The 17,519-nt window shown below is 34.1% G+C and overlaps 1 protein-coding gene across 4 annotated transcripts; it reads left to right on the top strand.

The window, feature by feature from the left end:
• The first annotated feature begins 3,916 nt into the window (after positions 1–3,916).
• Positions 3,917–11,182, top strand: LOC147293835 (casein kinase 1-like protein 10). Of its 4 annotated transcripts, none has more exons than XM_086230343.1 (14): positions 3,917–4,779; positions 4,919–4,959; positions 5,791–5,860; positions 5,967–6,115; positions 6,198–6,293; positions 7,042–7,112; positions 8,460–8,521; positions 8,642–8,705; positions 8,805–8,889; positions 9,462–9,588; positions 9,728–9,801; positions 9,933–9,993; positions 10,290–10,420; positions 10,553–11,182. In XM_086230343.1, the coding sequence occupies exons 1-14, from the start codon at positions 4,704–4,706 to the stop codon at positions 10,832–10,834; spliced, it is 1,389 nt and encodes a 462-aa protein (XP_086086469.1). In that variant the 5' UTR covers positions 3,917–4,703; the 3' UTR covers positions 10,835–11,182. The 4 variants fall into 4 exon arrangements, with proteins under 4 accessions (XP_086086469.1, XP_086086468.1, XP_086086467.1 ...); XM_086230342.1 differs by having other exon boundaries at positions 10,287–10,420; XM_086230341.1 differs by having other exon boundaries at positions 9,930–9,993.
• The last annotated feature ends 6,337 nt before the right edge of the window (positions 11,183–17,519 follow it).

The raw sequence follows: 17,519 nt of genomic DNA, 5'->3' as shown, positions 1-17,519 counted from the left end.
AGCATCAGAATCTAGAATCTAGAATCTTTGTATCAAATCTCAACCAACCTAGTTCAGTCCATAGACTATGTATTGATTATCAAGATAGAGATGCTATACAAAATCTTGAATTCTTCATATGTCATGGCTGCTCAGGGAATGATAAGATACCTTTATGCAATCCTTGTACAAGAATGCAGAGAGATAAACAACCTTTTTTCGGTGGTTGAGTACGAATTTAACTATGAATTATCAACCAATGATTACAATATTGTTCAGATACTTCTACCTCATGGAGCACCGCATTTGTGTTGGCCACATAACCCTTATTTTTGTTCACAGAAGTATTTTTGTTAATAGAAGTATCTCATTTTGGTGATTGGCTTTTGAGCTCATTACCCATCATGATTCATGAGCACTAGTCTTGAACCTCAATCATGATTTTAGTTTGCTTGGATTTTTTTTTTACTGTTAGGCTTTTGTTTTATAGACTTGAATCATAGTCATCATGCCTTTTTTTATATATATGGATTTGGAGTCCGGCTAATATGATGGACTAATTATGAGGTATTGCTATGAGAGACGATTTTATTAGAGCTTTTAAAATTAATCAAGTGACCTGTCAACGGATAGGGTAAAAACCGAGAAGATGAATAAAACGAGTTTGGGGGGATTTTTTTTTTTTTTTTCTAAGGTTTGTAATTTAAAACGGTTATTGGGTAATAAAATGCGTATGGATGAGGTTACAAAAATGTCATTGGATTAATCTTTTTTTTTTGCCGGGTCGTTGGATTAATCTAAAGGTTCTTATAAAATAATCTCTAAAAACTAGTCCCTCATAGTAGCCATCATGTATAAAATACATGAACAAATTTGATTGGTTTTTGATACTGAAAACCTAAAACCGATTCAATTAACTTGGATTTTTTAAATTTCCATACAATCCAATCCAATTAAGCAAAAAAAAATCAACTAAATTAAATTGGATTAACCGGAATAGTTTAGATTTTGCACAACCCTTATTCCATGCCCTAACCCAATAAACAATGTTTAGGTCAACTCATTTACCAACTACTTCTCTAATTGTATACTAATGAAAGCCACACTGCAATTCGGTGGGATACGTACATGGACATAGACTCAGTGACAAACGTTCCCTTGGATTTTTCAAGCTTATAATTTCGTTTTCTTTCCTTAAATGATTTAATGGAAAATCCTTTTAAGCAATAGCATGTTTGTTACTTGCAAGTGTCTACTTTAAACATGTTGGGCAAGCAGCAATCAAAAGTGAGGCAAGGGTGGCAACATCACCGGTAGTTGCACACTCTTATTAATTCCGCTATTTCCTACTTTTGGTTTATAATTTCGGATAATTGGAATATGCTGTACCCAAAGATTAAAATTTTTGTTTTGAAGAAATTTTTAATGAAAATTTTGACAGAAATTTTTGTGGAAATTTTGATTTCAACAAAATTAGACAAAAACGATGAAAATTGATATCAAAATACGAAAATTTTGAATAAAACTTGACCATATATTTATTTAACATATTATCTACTATATTGATAAAAAATATTGAAAAATCAAATTATACAATAGATTTCATGTGATATAAGAGAAATATAATACGCACTGAAGACAAATACTATTAAATAAAATTAGTATATTTTTTATACTCTATAATCTATACACTAACTTTAATACTAAACCATATATACTCTATATACTCTAATACTTACTTTATAATATATGCACTAAGCTCTATATACTCTATATTATTTAAGATATGATATAAGATATTAGGATTTAGACCTTTATGATATTTTTAATTATTTTCTATATAGAAATGTATTAGAGTTTAAAGTTTAAAAACAACTAAACGAAACTCCAAAAAAGTTAAACCAAACCCCAAATCTTTTTTTTTTTTCTTTCCAATTGCCCAAAGGCTCCAAATCTTAATCAACCCTAAAGCCTTTTTGTTTTTTTTCCTTCCTTTGCTTTTATCTTCTTTTATTTTCTTTCCTTCCTTTTCCTCCTTGCCCGTGAGCCGTGACTCTCTCTTCATTTTTCTCTCCTCTCATTTCTCTCTCCCAGCCTGCGCACACAATAGATCTCACACCCCTCTATCATCATTCCCACCCAAGCCCTCCCCGCCTCTCTTCCCCAACTCAGCCCATCCCCGACACACCCCCCTCACCTGGCCCCTCCTCGCCTCTCTCCCCCTAAACCCAGCCCATCCCCGACAAACCCCCCTCACCCAGCCCCTCCCCGCCCCTCTCCCCCTAAACCCAGCCCCTCTCCCCCCAAACCCAGCCTCTCCCCTCCTTTTTCCCCCCAACCCAGCTTCTCCTCGACCCACCCCACCCCACCTAGCCCTAAAGCCAATATTTTTGGTGAAATTTCATAAATTTCTCGAAATATTAATGAAAATATGTTGGTATTTTGATAAAATTTTTCCCTTTCTAAAAAACGAAATTTTCGGCGAAATTTCACTGAAAATATGAAAATTTTTCAAAATATTAACGAAAATATGTTGGTATTTTGATAAAATTTCCCCCTCTCTAAAAAACGAAATTTTCTTCTTTGGCTGTACCATTTTATAAAAGTATGATTATGAAAAATAATAACTTTTATTATAATTTACTTTTGAGGATGACTTGTTTGTCAATGACAATTTTTTTTTGGCCATGTCAATGGCAAAATTTTCAAATAATAATAAGTATATTATTGAGATTGCACTATTTTAGTTTTTTTGTAAGGTCATAAAACTTATATACATGTAGAAAATAGTTTTTTTTACATGTATGGGACATAACTAATAAAAAATTAGGAAAATGTGGAGTCATTTAACATGATTAATTAAATTGATTTAATTAATGTTGACTAGTGTTTAACATAAACATGAATAATATGACAAAAGCACTACTGGCTAACATGAATTGTCACCTCTAATTTAAACTCAAGAAAAAAATCTTTTGTAATCTTCACTTTCATTTGTTGGAAATTTAGATTTAATGTTCCACAAGAATTATTTATAAAAAAAAGTCAACAATCCATATCATTCAAACATTTTCCTTTTTTTTGTTTAATAAAAAAATAGAAGTTCTGTTGAACAAATCCGTCTCAAATTTTGATTTGAATCTTCAATCTTTCAAAGAAGGTAAGGGCTATTCCATGATTCCATCATCTGCAAAAGAACAAAAAGAGAAAAAAATATAATTTCTTTTTTTGTCCTCTATTATATTATCATTGTATGAAAGAGACCATAAGAAGTTAGGTAAATCAACAAATTTCTTTGTTGTGTTGTAAGTATCCGAAAAGGATTGGTTGTTAAATCTAAAGACAATTACTTAATGGCAAATGAAGAAAGTTGATTACCAAATTCAAACCACACCTAATTCATGATGAGTATGTGAAGCAATCCTCCCCATTTTGTACATAATTAGAGAGGAGTGATCTGTAAGCCTATAACAATTGCATACTCAATGCTTTTCTCAATAAGTATTCTAAATGTTTTTGTAGTTCAGGACATGCTTTTATCTGTATTTGTTAGACGTTATAAAAAACAAAAATGCTTTATTTACCTAAAAACCGAAAACGTTTTTCACACGTACCCCTCTTATCGGAACCCCCATTGCCAAGAAAAGAAAAAAACACAAACAAACAAAAAAATTAAAGGGTGCCCCACACACATAGACAGAGGTCTCTTGTGAGTTGTGTCTTCCTGTTGAAGTGGACTTTCAGGCTACGGAGAGCTCAAGAGTAGTTGGACACTTGGACGATGGACACACACACAGCCTCATCATATTAACAATTTCTATTTTTTCTTTATTTTCAGTTGTTAAAAAACTAAAATATAAATAAAAACAAAATACAGGATAAAAAAGTTAAATATAAGTTAAAAAGCAATAAAGAAACCCAATAATATCATATCATATCATATCATCTCATCCAGGTTTTCCTTACATCGATCATCCACTTTCTCATCCATTTTCCTTTGTTTTATCTTCCCCTCTATCAACCCAATACTCCTTTTCTCAGACCGTCCAAATTTTCCTGAGAAAATCAAAAGATTCAAACTTTCCCAGAAAACCCTAACCCCTTATCCTCAACCCAGATCTAAAGATCGCCTCCAATCCTAACCCCACTTCTTTACTATAAAAATTTATCTTTTTCTTCTGTTTTTGCCTGTGAAAATCGCAAGCAGCAAGCAATAGATTAGATTCCTTCTCCGACTCAAGAGTCCCATTCATTCTTTTCCCAAGCTGAAATCTTTTCCATTTTGTATGGAAACTAGTTGTCCACCAAAGAAACCCTTTCATCACATTCTTGTCATTGACCTCATTTCCCGATAAAATTGCCTTTTTGAAGACCCCAAAATTTTGTCTTGGCTCCACTGATTAGTGGGCATCTTTTAGATTTTCAAACCTTGTATCAATTTTGTATCTTTGAGACTATTTTTTGTTTTTCAAGCATTTTTTCTGCGAGCTTCATAGATAGAATAAGGATTTTGGATCATTCCATCCATGCTGGAATTTGAGGGATCTGAGATTATTGCAAAATTTAAATCTTCAGTGGAATAGAGTATGAGTCGGATCGGCGATGAGCTATTTGAGTAGTGGGCAAAAAGATTTGGATCATAGTCTAGGGAGGATTGGTTGTAATTTAAGAAGGTGAAGTGGGGTTTGAGGTTGTTGTATAGTATTTGATTTGGGATTCAGATCATGGATCATGTTATTGGTGGAAAGTTTAAGCTGGGACGAAAGATCGGTAGTGGATCGTTTGGAGAACTTTATTTGGGTATGTAATTTATGTGGCCATTTTTTGGTTTGGAGCTACATTTTGTTATTCTAGTAGCATTGCTTGCTTTTTTCACTGTCTATGAACTGTTGGCTTTGTTTTGGGTGCTTGAGAATGATGTTGGTTTGGTTTGTTTCAGGGATTAATGTACAGACTGGAGAGGAGGTGGCTGTCAAGCTGGTATGTCTGGGACCTTCATTATTCTTAGTTTTATTTGAAATATTGTAGGGAAATTTTAATACTTTCTTGGATGGTGTTGAATGATATGATTTTTTTTTTTTTAACTTAGTTTTCTCATTTGAATTTCACATTGATAGACTTGCATTAGCATTTCGCATATCCACATTTACTTATAGATAAATATGCATGTAAAAGATAAATAGATTTTTTAAAATTCATGAAATTACAATATCTGGCTAAGTTTTTCTTTTTCCAGTTTCTACATTAACATCTATTTGTAAATACACTTTATAGCGACTGGAGCGTTAATGTTCTGAGTGGTTTGTGATAGCACTACATAAATCTCAAACAAAGTGACAAACTTTTCAGGTTTGTGATAGTAATTTAGTTTATTTGCTTGAGTGCTACATTTGAGGTAACACTGAAGGTTATTCTTGCTGGTAGAAGTTGTTGACAGATATTCAAAATAGTGAAAAGATAAAAGGAGCCAGAGGAAAGGTTATTCTATGAGTATGCATTGAATTTTCTTTGGTTTTAGTTCAGAGATGTGCGGTTTTAGTTTTAAGGTTAAGAACATTCAATTAGAAACAATAGTTTTGAGGTTAAGAAACAAGTTCGGCCTCACTGCGTGATTTCCTTGAGTGCCTTGTTCCTGACTAATAGATTTTCTAAAGAACGCAAAAGTGATGGTTATCTTGTATCCTTTATTATAATCTAGATGTGTTTATATGGTTCTTATTAGCAGTTAACGTTCACCTTTCCCGTGCAGTTGGTGTTTGCACAAGACTCAGTACTTCCATCTAAACATATATTTTTTCTTTGTTCTCTCAGGAATCTGTGAAAACGAAACACCCTCAGCTTCATTACGAGTCAAAGTTGTACATGCTTCTTCAGGGAGGAAGTGGGTTTTCTCTTTAGTTTGTTTCCTTTTTTTTCTTTTCATGAATTGATGTGAATATTTACTTTTAAACACCAAAATAAATTTATGTATTTTCTTATGCATTTAGCGGGTGTACCCCATCTTAAATGGTTTGGAGTTGAGGGTGAATACAATGTCATGGTTATTGACCTTCTTGGGCCAAGTTTAGAAGACCTGTTCAACTATTGCAATCGGAAGTTCTCTTTGAAGACAGTTTTAATGCTTGCGGATCAATTAGTAAGTAATCAAATTATTTCTAAGGAAAGTTTATGTGGCTAACATGGCTGCCATACTTATGCTACCCCATTATTTTACATAGATAAACAGAGTCGAGTACATGCACTCACGTGGATTTCTTCACCGTGATATAAAGCCTGACAACTTTTTAATGGGTCTTGGACGTAAAGCTAATCAGGTATTTTAGTCTTTAATATGCTTTTGTATCTAAGCATGGTCCCCACTTTTGTGTTTTCATGCATGAATTGAAATCTTTTCATATGAATGCATATGCATTGTGAATCCTTCATTTCTGTCTTAAGATTCTGTGTGGTCACCTCCATCAGATTTTGGATGTTTGAGACTGAATTTCATGAGAAATAATCTTAATAGCTAATAAAAGGGAAAAACAGGCCATATAAGATTGTTGTGGGCATGATAATTATTTTGGTGGTGTATATATTTTCAAGTTCTCCTGCTGTCATTCACCCTTGAATTTTGATACCGCAAAAAATGCTATTAATGATCTGAAATACAAAAGTGTAAGAGGGAGTTAAATAAAATGTTTTGTAATTTTTACATGAAAAAGTGGGTGAACTTTATATTGCTTCTAGGACTGTGAAATCCTGCAAAAGAACTACTCGTTTTTCATCTTTCCTAAGAATAAAAGCAATAACCAAACTAGCAAATAAACCTTATCAGTTGAGAATATGGTTTTTTGGAATGATAAATCTGAACAATTATTTGAATTTATAATGTAAATTTTTTCGGGTCAATATCAGATGGTTCAAACATAGGAACTTGTGTAGTCTTGTTATTAGTTTTATATACCTTAGTCATCTTGCCAAGCTCCCATGAAACTGAGTGCACCATTAAATTAACTGCATAGTATGTCCTTGGAACATGCATTGCTTAAGGTTTCTTTGCTGATTTTGTCTTTGCTACAGGTATATATCATTGATTATGGCCTTGCAAAAAAGTATAGAGATCTTCAAACGCACAAGCACATACCATACAGGTATCAGATATAATATTTTCTGCAGAATTTTGGTTTATTGTCTCTTCCCTAGCATCTACTACATCCTGTTCCGTTGGTGTTGAACACCATCTTGAATATTTCAGCTTTATGTTATCTAAGGTAGCCTTGCAGTTTTGGTGTTGGGACATAGCCCAATTGGTAGCCACACATCTTCTCTAAAGAGGAGGTCCTAAGTTCAGCTTCCCTCTCCCCAAATAATGTAACTGGTAAAAAATGTAGTCTTGCAGTTGTGGTGAATTCTTATGTGATTATTCATTTAGCTGTCTGTTTTACCACAAACCCCGAAATGTTGTTTGGTCAACATTTTGAGTTTCTACTGACACCCACAAAGGGACCCTGTTGTTGACATCTTGGAGATATGATACCGAGATGGTAAATTTCTTATTGGTGGGAATCTGAGGCAAAAAGCCACATTTCTCAATAGACTCCGGACCTGAATTTTGGTAAATATCGATCAAAATGTTTAAAGTATTTTTCTGTAAAAAATACAGTAACAATGGTCTCTCATTTTCAAACCCTCACCAAGAAAAAAATACAGTAACAATGAGGTCAACAACAATGGCAGCCAAGACAAGAATTGGGCTGAAGAGGATGAAGAGTGGGGGGTAGTAACAACTTTGATACTAGCTTTACCTTTGTTTTGTTATGCTAGAGTGAGATACTACTCTTTTCTTTTTTATGCAATCTGTGCGAGAAATGTACAAGAGAGTAAACCAGGTGGCAAGATAGGAAGAGTAGAGAAAATTACAAACTAAGAGTGTCGTCTCTCTTGTTGGTCTGGACCACTTGTGGGTATATTAAAAATGCAAACAAACCTTTGAGGAATGTGGTTGTACAGGTATTGCTGTTTTTTCTTGCTGGTTATTTATATTTTTGAATGGAGAAGTGGAAGATTGTAAGTTTCTCAGTAACTTTGTCTAAATATATTGTTAGGAAGACTTAAAAAACTTGTTTGAGGTGTTATTTTTTGTTTAAAATATTGGCTCTTATGGTACAGCCTACATGCCGTTGAAACCTTTGATTTTCTTGGAGACAAAAAATAGTCAAAGTGGATAAATCTTTTATCGTAGTTTCTTACAAATTGTGTTTTGTCCTTGTATTCAGGGACTACATCTATCATTTAAATGTGCATCATTATAAATGAATGAGTAGGAGCTGAAACCATGTCCCAATAGATATTAAAAAATTGTTACTACAGGCGATTAACTTACCAATCGTCTTATTGTTCTTATGTTATATTATGCTGTTACCCTTGCTGTATTTCCATGCATTTATATAAACTTCTGATAGTCAAAGTAAAAACTTCTCATTGTGCATTTCTGACAGGGAAAACAAGAATCTGACAGGAACAGCTCGTTATGCAAGTGTTAACACTCACCTTGGCGTTGGTTAGTCAACTTAAACTTAATGGTGTTGATGTTTGAGGATGTGTTTGTCTTCGAGCATTTCCATATCTGGAGTTATCAATATTTGCATATATTTAATTGTAATACTAATTTTATTTGCAGAGCAAAGCAGAAGAGATGATCTGGAATCTCTTGGTTATGTGCTCATGTATTTTCTCAGGGGGAGGTTGAATTTTTGTCCGAGATGCTTAAATTACTTCACCAGTATCATTTTTATTTATACCTTTAAGGTCCTTCACTCTTTTAACTTGATTATCTGTCTCAGCCTTCCTTGGCAGGGCTTGAAAGCAGGTACCAAAAAGCAGAAATATGATAAGATCAGTGAAAAGAAGATGCTAACTCCTATTGAGGTATCTTCACTTGCTTTCTGTGTAGTGATGCTTACTCTTATAATGTTTAGGACGATGGAAGGAAAGTACGAATATAGGGTAGGAAGGATAGAAACTGGGGAGGATGGGGAGGAGTGGGTTTCTCCCTCATTTTTGGTATACGTCAAAGGGAGAAAAGGAGTATCACTCTCCCTTGTTTGGAATTTTATGTAAAAGGGATGCAAATATTACAATCTTATGAAATTACATCTGATTTTTATCTTTTTTTATTTATTTGCCAAACCTAAACCTTATTGAGGTAAAATAGTAAAACTAACAATCTACAACTCATAGCAATTGATTCCCTTTTATCCTATAATCCTTCTCAAGTAATGATGGGCTAGGTGGATTCCACTCCCTCCACTTTTCCTCTCAACCAAACAAGAGACTATCTTTCCTTTCTCTTTTCCCTCCACTCGTCTCTTTCTCTTGTGCAATGATTGGTTATGGAATCATGAGTCAAATGCCCTTTTCTGCAATCTTTCAATTTGTGCATTATTGTTTCTAACACTGTTTTCTGAAGGTATGTTAAATACTGATATTTTACTATACAGGTTCTCTGCAAATCATATCCATCAGAATTCACATCGTACTTCCATTATTGCCGATCATTACGTTTTGAAGATAAACCAGATTATTCTTACCTGAAGAGGCTTTTCCGGGACCTCTTTATTCGAGAGGGTAAGTTTGTAGGCTCTTTTAGCCCAAATTTTCAAGTCATGTCATAGATGCATTATTCTTCAAACTTCATGATGAATCTAATTGACAACTCTTAAAAAATATAGAAACCTAATTGGGCTACTAATTGTAATTGTTGCAGGGTATCAGTTTGACTATGTATTTGATTGGACTATACTGAAGTATCCACAAATTGGCTCCAGTTCTAGAGCAAGAGTCAGTATTTAATTTGTTGGGGATTTTCTATGTGAAAAAAGAAAAAAGAAAAAAGAATTTTTTATTTTATTTTTTATGTTTGTGTATACATGGTTCTTATTTCATTTGAATGTCTTTTTTTTTTCTAGCAGCCTAGTGCGAAACCAGCTTTAACCCCTGGACCATCTGCAGAAAGAGTAGAAAGGCCTACAGGTATGTTATTTATTCAAGCAAGGCTTGAAATGCATTGGTCCTTAATCATTTGTATGCTGATAGGTTTTTACAATTTCTTTCATATGTGGTCATGGATCTTGATTCTCAAGCACTTGCTTTATTTGCTTACTTTGGTGTTCCCGTTTAAATAACTTCACAGAGCAGAGTGTCTGTTGTACTTTGTTTCATTGAATGAAGATTTCGACAGTTCGTTTTACTCTTTGTTTGATATGGAAAAGGTGCATAGGCTTTTAACGTTTAACATTAATATACTCTGTTATGCATGTTTTTAGCAGTGGGACAAGAGTTTCGAGATAGATTCTCGGGTGCAGTTGAGGCATTTTCTAGAAGGAATGGTTCTGGGCATGGTTCCCATGATCACTCCAGACATAGATCGACTGATGATGTGCCATCGTCCAAAGATGTGGTGAGTGTTGCCAACATTCTCATGCCTATTGTTTGCAAACTATTTTGGGGTCTTGTATTTTGTTTTCAAATAATTTAAATGCATATTATTTCCTTAATGGGAAGCCTAATGCGGTTGCACATTTTCTTGCAGCAACCTGATTCAGAAAGGGCTCGTAGTTCATCAAGAAATGGCAGTACCTCAAAGAGGCCTGTCATATCAAGCAGCCGGCCAAGCTCCTCTGGTGAGCCTAGTGATAATCGGTCAAGCCGGCTGGTCTCAAGTAGCGGTCGCTTGTCCACTACCCAAAGAATTCAACCTGGGTATGATTCCAAAACATCGTTCACCCGCACTACTGCAGCCACAAGAGGCGGTCGTGATGACACACTTAGAAGCTTTGAGCTCCTTTCAATTGGCACGGGAAAGAGGAAATAAAGTCTGATCTATCCGATAAAATGCTTGTGTCAAAGGTTGCTTTTGTAGTATCTCTGTGTCAAAGATGTCAGCACTATAATGGTTTTATAACAGTTACTCTGTATATGTGTATCCATTGTTGGGTTCATTCACAGTTGAAAAGCTTAATGAAGTTTCTACTTAGAACAACCCCCACTTTTACCAATCTTCATGGATTCTTGCCGTTATAATGCGCCGCAGACTCACCCAAGAAAGATATTAATTATCTCACTTCAGGGAATTGTCTATATATTTGAGATACTGCCTACCGGTAGCTGTAATCATGAATTTTCTTTTCCAGGAAAATAAGAATTTTGCTTAAAATGCGTCTTTTTGGGCTTCTTATGCTCTATGTGTGTTTGTTTCCTCCTTGCCCGAGAGAATTTATTACATGTACAAAGCATCTTTCACAATAGCTGGTCGCATGAGGGATACTAGAGAGGTGGTGTATTCAATCCTGTTGTGTGCAAGTAGTTTTCATATTGCAATCTGAATGATCTAAATGGATATTCGGGCCCAAGTTTTAAAACGTGGCTTTGGGCCTGAAATTGGAAAGAGTTGCTGCAGTACCTTGCTGTGATTGGTTTAGCAGTCATTCATGTTTCACTTGTGATTAGCTTTAATCTCAAGTAAATTGGCCAAATCAACCTTTTTCTAGACTAGTGGTAATTGCTTTTGAGAAGAACTGTGTTGATAGTTCGATAAGGTGGCATATTGGAAGGTAATGCCAAAAAAAGACCATTCGGAAGATAATGCAAGTCTATATAAAAGCTGCAGGGCCGGCCCTGAGGTAGGCGAGCTAGGCGACTGCCTTGGGCCCACCCACCCAAAGGGCCTCTAACTTCTAAGTTGGACATTTTAATTAAAAAAAAAAAAAAACTTTTTTACTATTTCTACTTTTAGTGTAGGCCTCCTTCATCTATTGACTATTCCTCTAATTATCTTTATTTTCTAACTATTCCTTGTTGACTATTCATTCCTCTTCATCACTCTCAGTCTCACAGTGCAGGGCCTCCTTTATCCATTTGACTATTCCTCTTAGTTTCTTTACACTTTGCCTCCTTTAATTAATATCGAGGAGTAATAAAGCTCTTTAATTTGGTAACAAAGGTTTGTTGGCAGAGAATTTGGAATATAGATTGCCAAGAAGCTTGCTACTTGCAGCCTAAACCTTGCTACATGTATTAGTTATCTTTAAAACTGACTCCAGCTTTTGTCTACTTAAAAATTTTCAATTAATTCAAATCAGTTCTATTTTTTTAATTTCTCTTACTAAATTGATGGGTATCAAGTTAGAAATTGCTTATTGATTTTTTGGTCAATTAATTTTAGTTATTAAATGGGCAAAGGGCCTCAAATTTTTTTCTCTCCCAGGGCCACCTAAATCCTCGGACCGGCCGACTGTATTGTAGCCATAGTTATACATACCACATTTGTGGACCTTGTTATACACCTGTATGTATATTCCATGTTATATATATCTACACACTTCACAAAAAATAGAAGGAGAGGATCCAAATAAAAAAAAAAAAAAAAAAACTGCGGGGCGAAGTTTTTTCCCTCCAAAACATTACAGTATATATTTGCATTGCAATAAATTATTCCTCAGATTAAATGGCTAATATAGTAAAACCAAATTGGTTTACATTCTTGGTGTGAATATGCAATATGTATGTGCTCAAAATCCAGCTAGCAGTTCATCTTTTGGGACCAATCACATTTTTGACGCCCTCAGATTTAGTTGCAATTCCTGTACATTCCTTGCTTAGCTGCTAAACATTATAAAATGGTTAAATTAATTTCAATTAAGGAAACACCTCGGAACTTGGAAGAAGCTAGCACTTAATGCTCTGCTAACCATTTTGAATAAGACAACAGTTTTACCAACTTTGGCAGCGCTGTACACTAAATGACAAGTCCTCTTTCACGTCGGATAACAACAGTGCTAGGCTCACCAAATGCATGTCCTGCCAGATAAACTTACTTCACAGCATTAATTCAAGTTTATTACATTGCTTTAGGTGTGCTAGTGATTATCTAGAATATGAGTTAATAATTATTTATATAAAACTAATTTCCAAAAACCAGTAATCTTAGTTGTTAATATTAAGCCGCCATCCTGTAAATTTAACTCCTTAATAAATGTTTAATGATGACAAATCAGTCTTTGTTTTCATACATGGAATGATATCCTGTGCCCAGATTCTATATATTAATCACAATTTGAAAGAGGCTGGCAGTACAGAGAGAAGAGGATACACATATATACATATGTGGCAACACATTAAATACAAATTGTACATAAACAGAAAAATACCTGCTCCTATATTGAAAAATTAGTAGTAGAGGATATATATGGAAGGGTTCTTAAAAATATTTCCAAAAAAACAATGATGAATATCACTAAAAAGAAGAGAATTTGAATAAGCTACCAAATATGAAGAAAAGAAATATAATGAGATCCAGAGGAAAATGGTTTAATTACAAGTATATTACTTTGGAAATTAACCAATTTTTATTATTTTATTCTCATTTTCTGCATTTTCTTTAATTTGAAATCTAGCAATTCAAGCCTTTATCCAGGCCCTTAGATTTCTCAATCAAAACACTATCATCTTTTCTAAATACTCATTTCTTTTTCATTCATTAACCTTCCTTCACTAGCCTTACAATTGGGTTTTGTTTTAATAATAAAATTCATTGGCATCAAATGAGTCAAAGCTTTGTTGAAGAATGCATTAACTTTCTGCATAGACACCAATATATATATATATATATATATTACGGGAACTGTAAATAAATTACATGCGACATCAAATGAGTGTACATTAATTTCGAAACGACAATGACATAGTCACTAAATTCACTCACCAAATCAACTCCTATAAATTCCCTTACTTCGTACCGCTATAAGCACACTTATTTTCTCTAGTCGCCGCAGAGAACCGAGAAAAAAACCCTAAACCCTTTCATTACCAACTAGGATTTTGATTCAACCATGTCGGCCTATGGCTGGAACACAAGGCATGGAAATACTCGTGGTCCAAACCATACAACACCACAACTGATCAGGCCACCGACACCGTCACCAGCACTGCCCTCATTTGGTGGATCACGAATTGCATGCCGAATATGTGACCGTGTGTTCATGAGCACCCAAGCCCTGATAACACACATAGAGTGTCACATGATGGAAGAAGAAGCCTCAAGATTTAGGCAGCTGACACAGCAGCACCGCCTAAGAAACCCGGCCTTCCCACCGGCCCTGACCCGACCCGGTAGTAGTACTGCTACTTTTCCTCTGCCAACAACCCCACCAGCAACATTCCTGTACCACCCGAATCAGCCATTTTTCACCTCCCATTTCTCGTTGCCGCTGATCCAACCCCGCCCACAAAGTAACCCTTTTCCTGGTGTTTCAGTGCAACCTCCATATCCTCAACCACGCCTTCCTTCAATGCCAACTCACAACTCGGGAGTGGTTGGGTTATCCTCACATTTTTCGACACCATCTCCACATGAAACGGAGCGTTTCATGATGATGGAGGAGGGTGACAGTGATGGCACCAAGCCGTTTCTTAGTCTGTTGGACAACCCTATCCCGCAAAACAATGGCAATGGGAACGGAAATTCAGATCCTAAGCTGGACTTGGCCTTGAAACTTTGAAACCAGATATGAAGAAGAATTATCAGTTGTATTAGCTGTTTAGTTCAGTTTCTGAATTGCCAACCTAGAAGACACAGGGTTTCTGATTTTCAAAACCCAAAAAATAAAAATAATAATTAGGAATGTGGCAATGTTTTAGTTGAGGTGTATTATGAATAATAGTTAATTTTAATTCAGTATTTTAAGTTTACTTAAAATTTTATTTTTATGTCTATTGTTTAAAATTTTACAATATTATATTTTATCTTTTTAATTTGTTGCAATGTCATACTACCGTATGTTAGTATGACCATTAAATAATTCGTTAAATATTAATGTGGCAAAGGTTAATTTCAATTTCATACCTCTTATTTAAAACCTTGGAATGTTACACATCATCTTCTGAATTGCCAACCTAGACAGGGATTCTGATTTTCAATACCCAAAAAATAAAAATAAAAATTAAGAATGTGGCCGTGTTTTTCTTTCATAAATTGAAGTTCTATATTGTTGTGTATTATGAAAAGTGTTCAAAGTATTGACCGACATTCCGAAATGCCGCTTTTTGGAGTTCGGCAGTACCGATAAGGGGGTTGAAGCAAAATCTTCACCCATTCTTTAACATCGACGATGTTTTCGATAAATATTGGAAATCCCCCCCTGATATTGTACCGAAATTTAGAGGAAAAAATTGAATTTCCTTCTTGAGACATGGAGTTGCTGAAGTCACAGAGAACGACTGACTTTTTTCTCTGTTTGTTTGAATGGGCAAAACAAGTTATACCAGTTTATGGGTGTCAGGTTTGGGCTTCCTTTTGACCAAAAAAACAAAGGTTTGGGCTTCTGATCTCATTAATTGATTAATGGGTGTTGGGCCTTATAATATGTTTTTTATTAGTGGGTTTGGGCTCAAATTTTTATCACAAATATTGGGTTTAAAATAATATTAAGAGTTTGGGCTCTAAATTTACTAGTTTTTTTTTAGAATTTTTTTTTAGTTAAAAATGTTAATTTTACTTTGGCCAAAAAAATAATCTCTCAATTTTACATTCTAATTTAATAGGGATAACATTCTAATAATAAATAAAAAAATGTATATGGAAATGGTTTTTACTACAATAAGCTCAAGTATCAATGAAGTTATGCATTAATTAATTATCTATTATAATTCAATTTTACTTTTTAAACTTGAAACTAATGTGCATTATATCCCCTACATATCATATACTTTATTATATAGACCTTAATTTATGACACTTATATGTTTCATAAATTCATTGATGATTGATTTAACATTTACTAAAGTTTCGTTTAAAACTTATGTGTTTTGAAGCCAATATATGTTGTATTTGTGGATGGCGGCTGATATTGATATTTTTATCGATATTTTCTTATTTTGGAGTCTTGATAATATTCCCACGGCCGATATTTTGAACCTTGATTATGAATAACTAGTCTCTTAGCAGGGGCTCTGCACGTCTCAATTGGTATTTTTACTGTGTTTTTTTTTTTTTTATCATTGTTCTATAACTTCCTACCACTCTCTCCAAGTTTTAAGGTAGTGGGTGTCTTTAAAAAAAAAATTAATAGTTTTATTTTACATATATACCCTTATTTATTAGGTTGTTTTAATGTGATTGTTTTGAGTTAAAGACATTTTAGGCAATCCTATTTTCGATGAAGCATGTAACATCCAAAAAATAAAAATAAAAATTAGGAATGTGACAATGTTTTTCTTTCATAAATTGAAGTTCTCTATTGTTGTGTATTATGAATAACTAGCCTTTTAGCACGCTCTACGCATGTGTCAATTAGTATTTGTACTGTGTTTTTTTTTTAAAAAAAAAATTTGTTCTCATTGTTTTAGAACTTCCTACCACTCTCTCCATGTTTTAAGATAGTGTGGTGTAATTTTTTTTAGAATTTATTTTAATAGTTGTATTTTACAACTATACCCTTATTTATTAGGTTGTTTTAATGTGACTATTTTGTTGAATGAAGGGCGTTATAGGCAATCCTATTTTTAGTGAAGCCTGTATCACCCAAAAAATAAAAATAAAAATTAGGAATGTGGCAGTGTTTTTCTTTCATAAATTGAAGTTCTCCTTTGTTGTGTATTATGAATAACTAGCCTCTTAGCATGCGTTATGCACGTGTCAATTGATAATTTTACTGTTATTTATTTATTTATTTTGTTCTCATTGTTTTATGACTTCCTACCGCTTTCTTCACGTTTTAAGGTAGTGAAGTGTATTTTTTAATTTTATTTTAATAGTTGTATTTTATGACTATACCCTTATTTATTAGGCTTATTCATGTCAATGCCCCCTGAAAGTAACTTCGATTTTCAATTTACCCTTTGAAACTTCATTCCTCCCACTTTACCCCCCCCCCCCGAACTTTACAAAATATCATATTCCGTTAAGTCCGTTACAAGCTCCGTCAAATAAGCTGACGTGACAGTTTATTGCCCCTTCCACATAAGCGCCACGTATGCTTTTTTGACGGACTCATAGACAGACTTAATGAAATATAGTATTTTGTAAAGTTTGAGGGGCAAAGTGGAAGAAATAAAGTTTCAAGGGGCAAATTAAAAATCGAAGTTACTTTCAGGGGGCATTGACGCGAATAAGCCTATTTATTAGGTGTTTTAATGTGATTGTTTTGTTGAATGAAGGACATTTTAGGCAATCCTATTTTTGGTGAAGCCAGTAACACCCAAAAAATAAAAATAAAAATTAGGAATGTGGCAGCGTTTTTCTTTCATAAATTGAAGTCCTATTTTTTGTGAAGCCTGTAATACCCAAAAAATAAAAATAAAAATTAGGAATGTGGCAGTGTTTTTCTTTCATAAATTGAAGTCCTATTTTTTATGAAGCATGTAACACCTACAAACTAAAAATAAAAATTAGGAATGTGGCAGTGTTTTTCTTTCATAAATTGAAGTTCTTTGTTGTTGTGTATTGAGAATAACGTATTATCCTCTTGGTATTTTTATTGTGTTTAGAGTTTATCGACACG

Source organism: Dryas octopetala, chromosome 2, assembly GCF_963921425.1.
Source record: "Dryas octopetala chromosome 2, drDryOcto1.1, whole genome shotgun sequence".
Taxonomy (NCBI): Eukaryota; Viridiplantae; Streptophyta; class Magnoliopsida; order Rosales; family Rosaceae; genus Dryas; species Dryas octopetala.
Note: the sequence above shows the minus strand (reverse complement) of the source record. Positions and strands in the feature narration are given on the sequence as shown.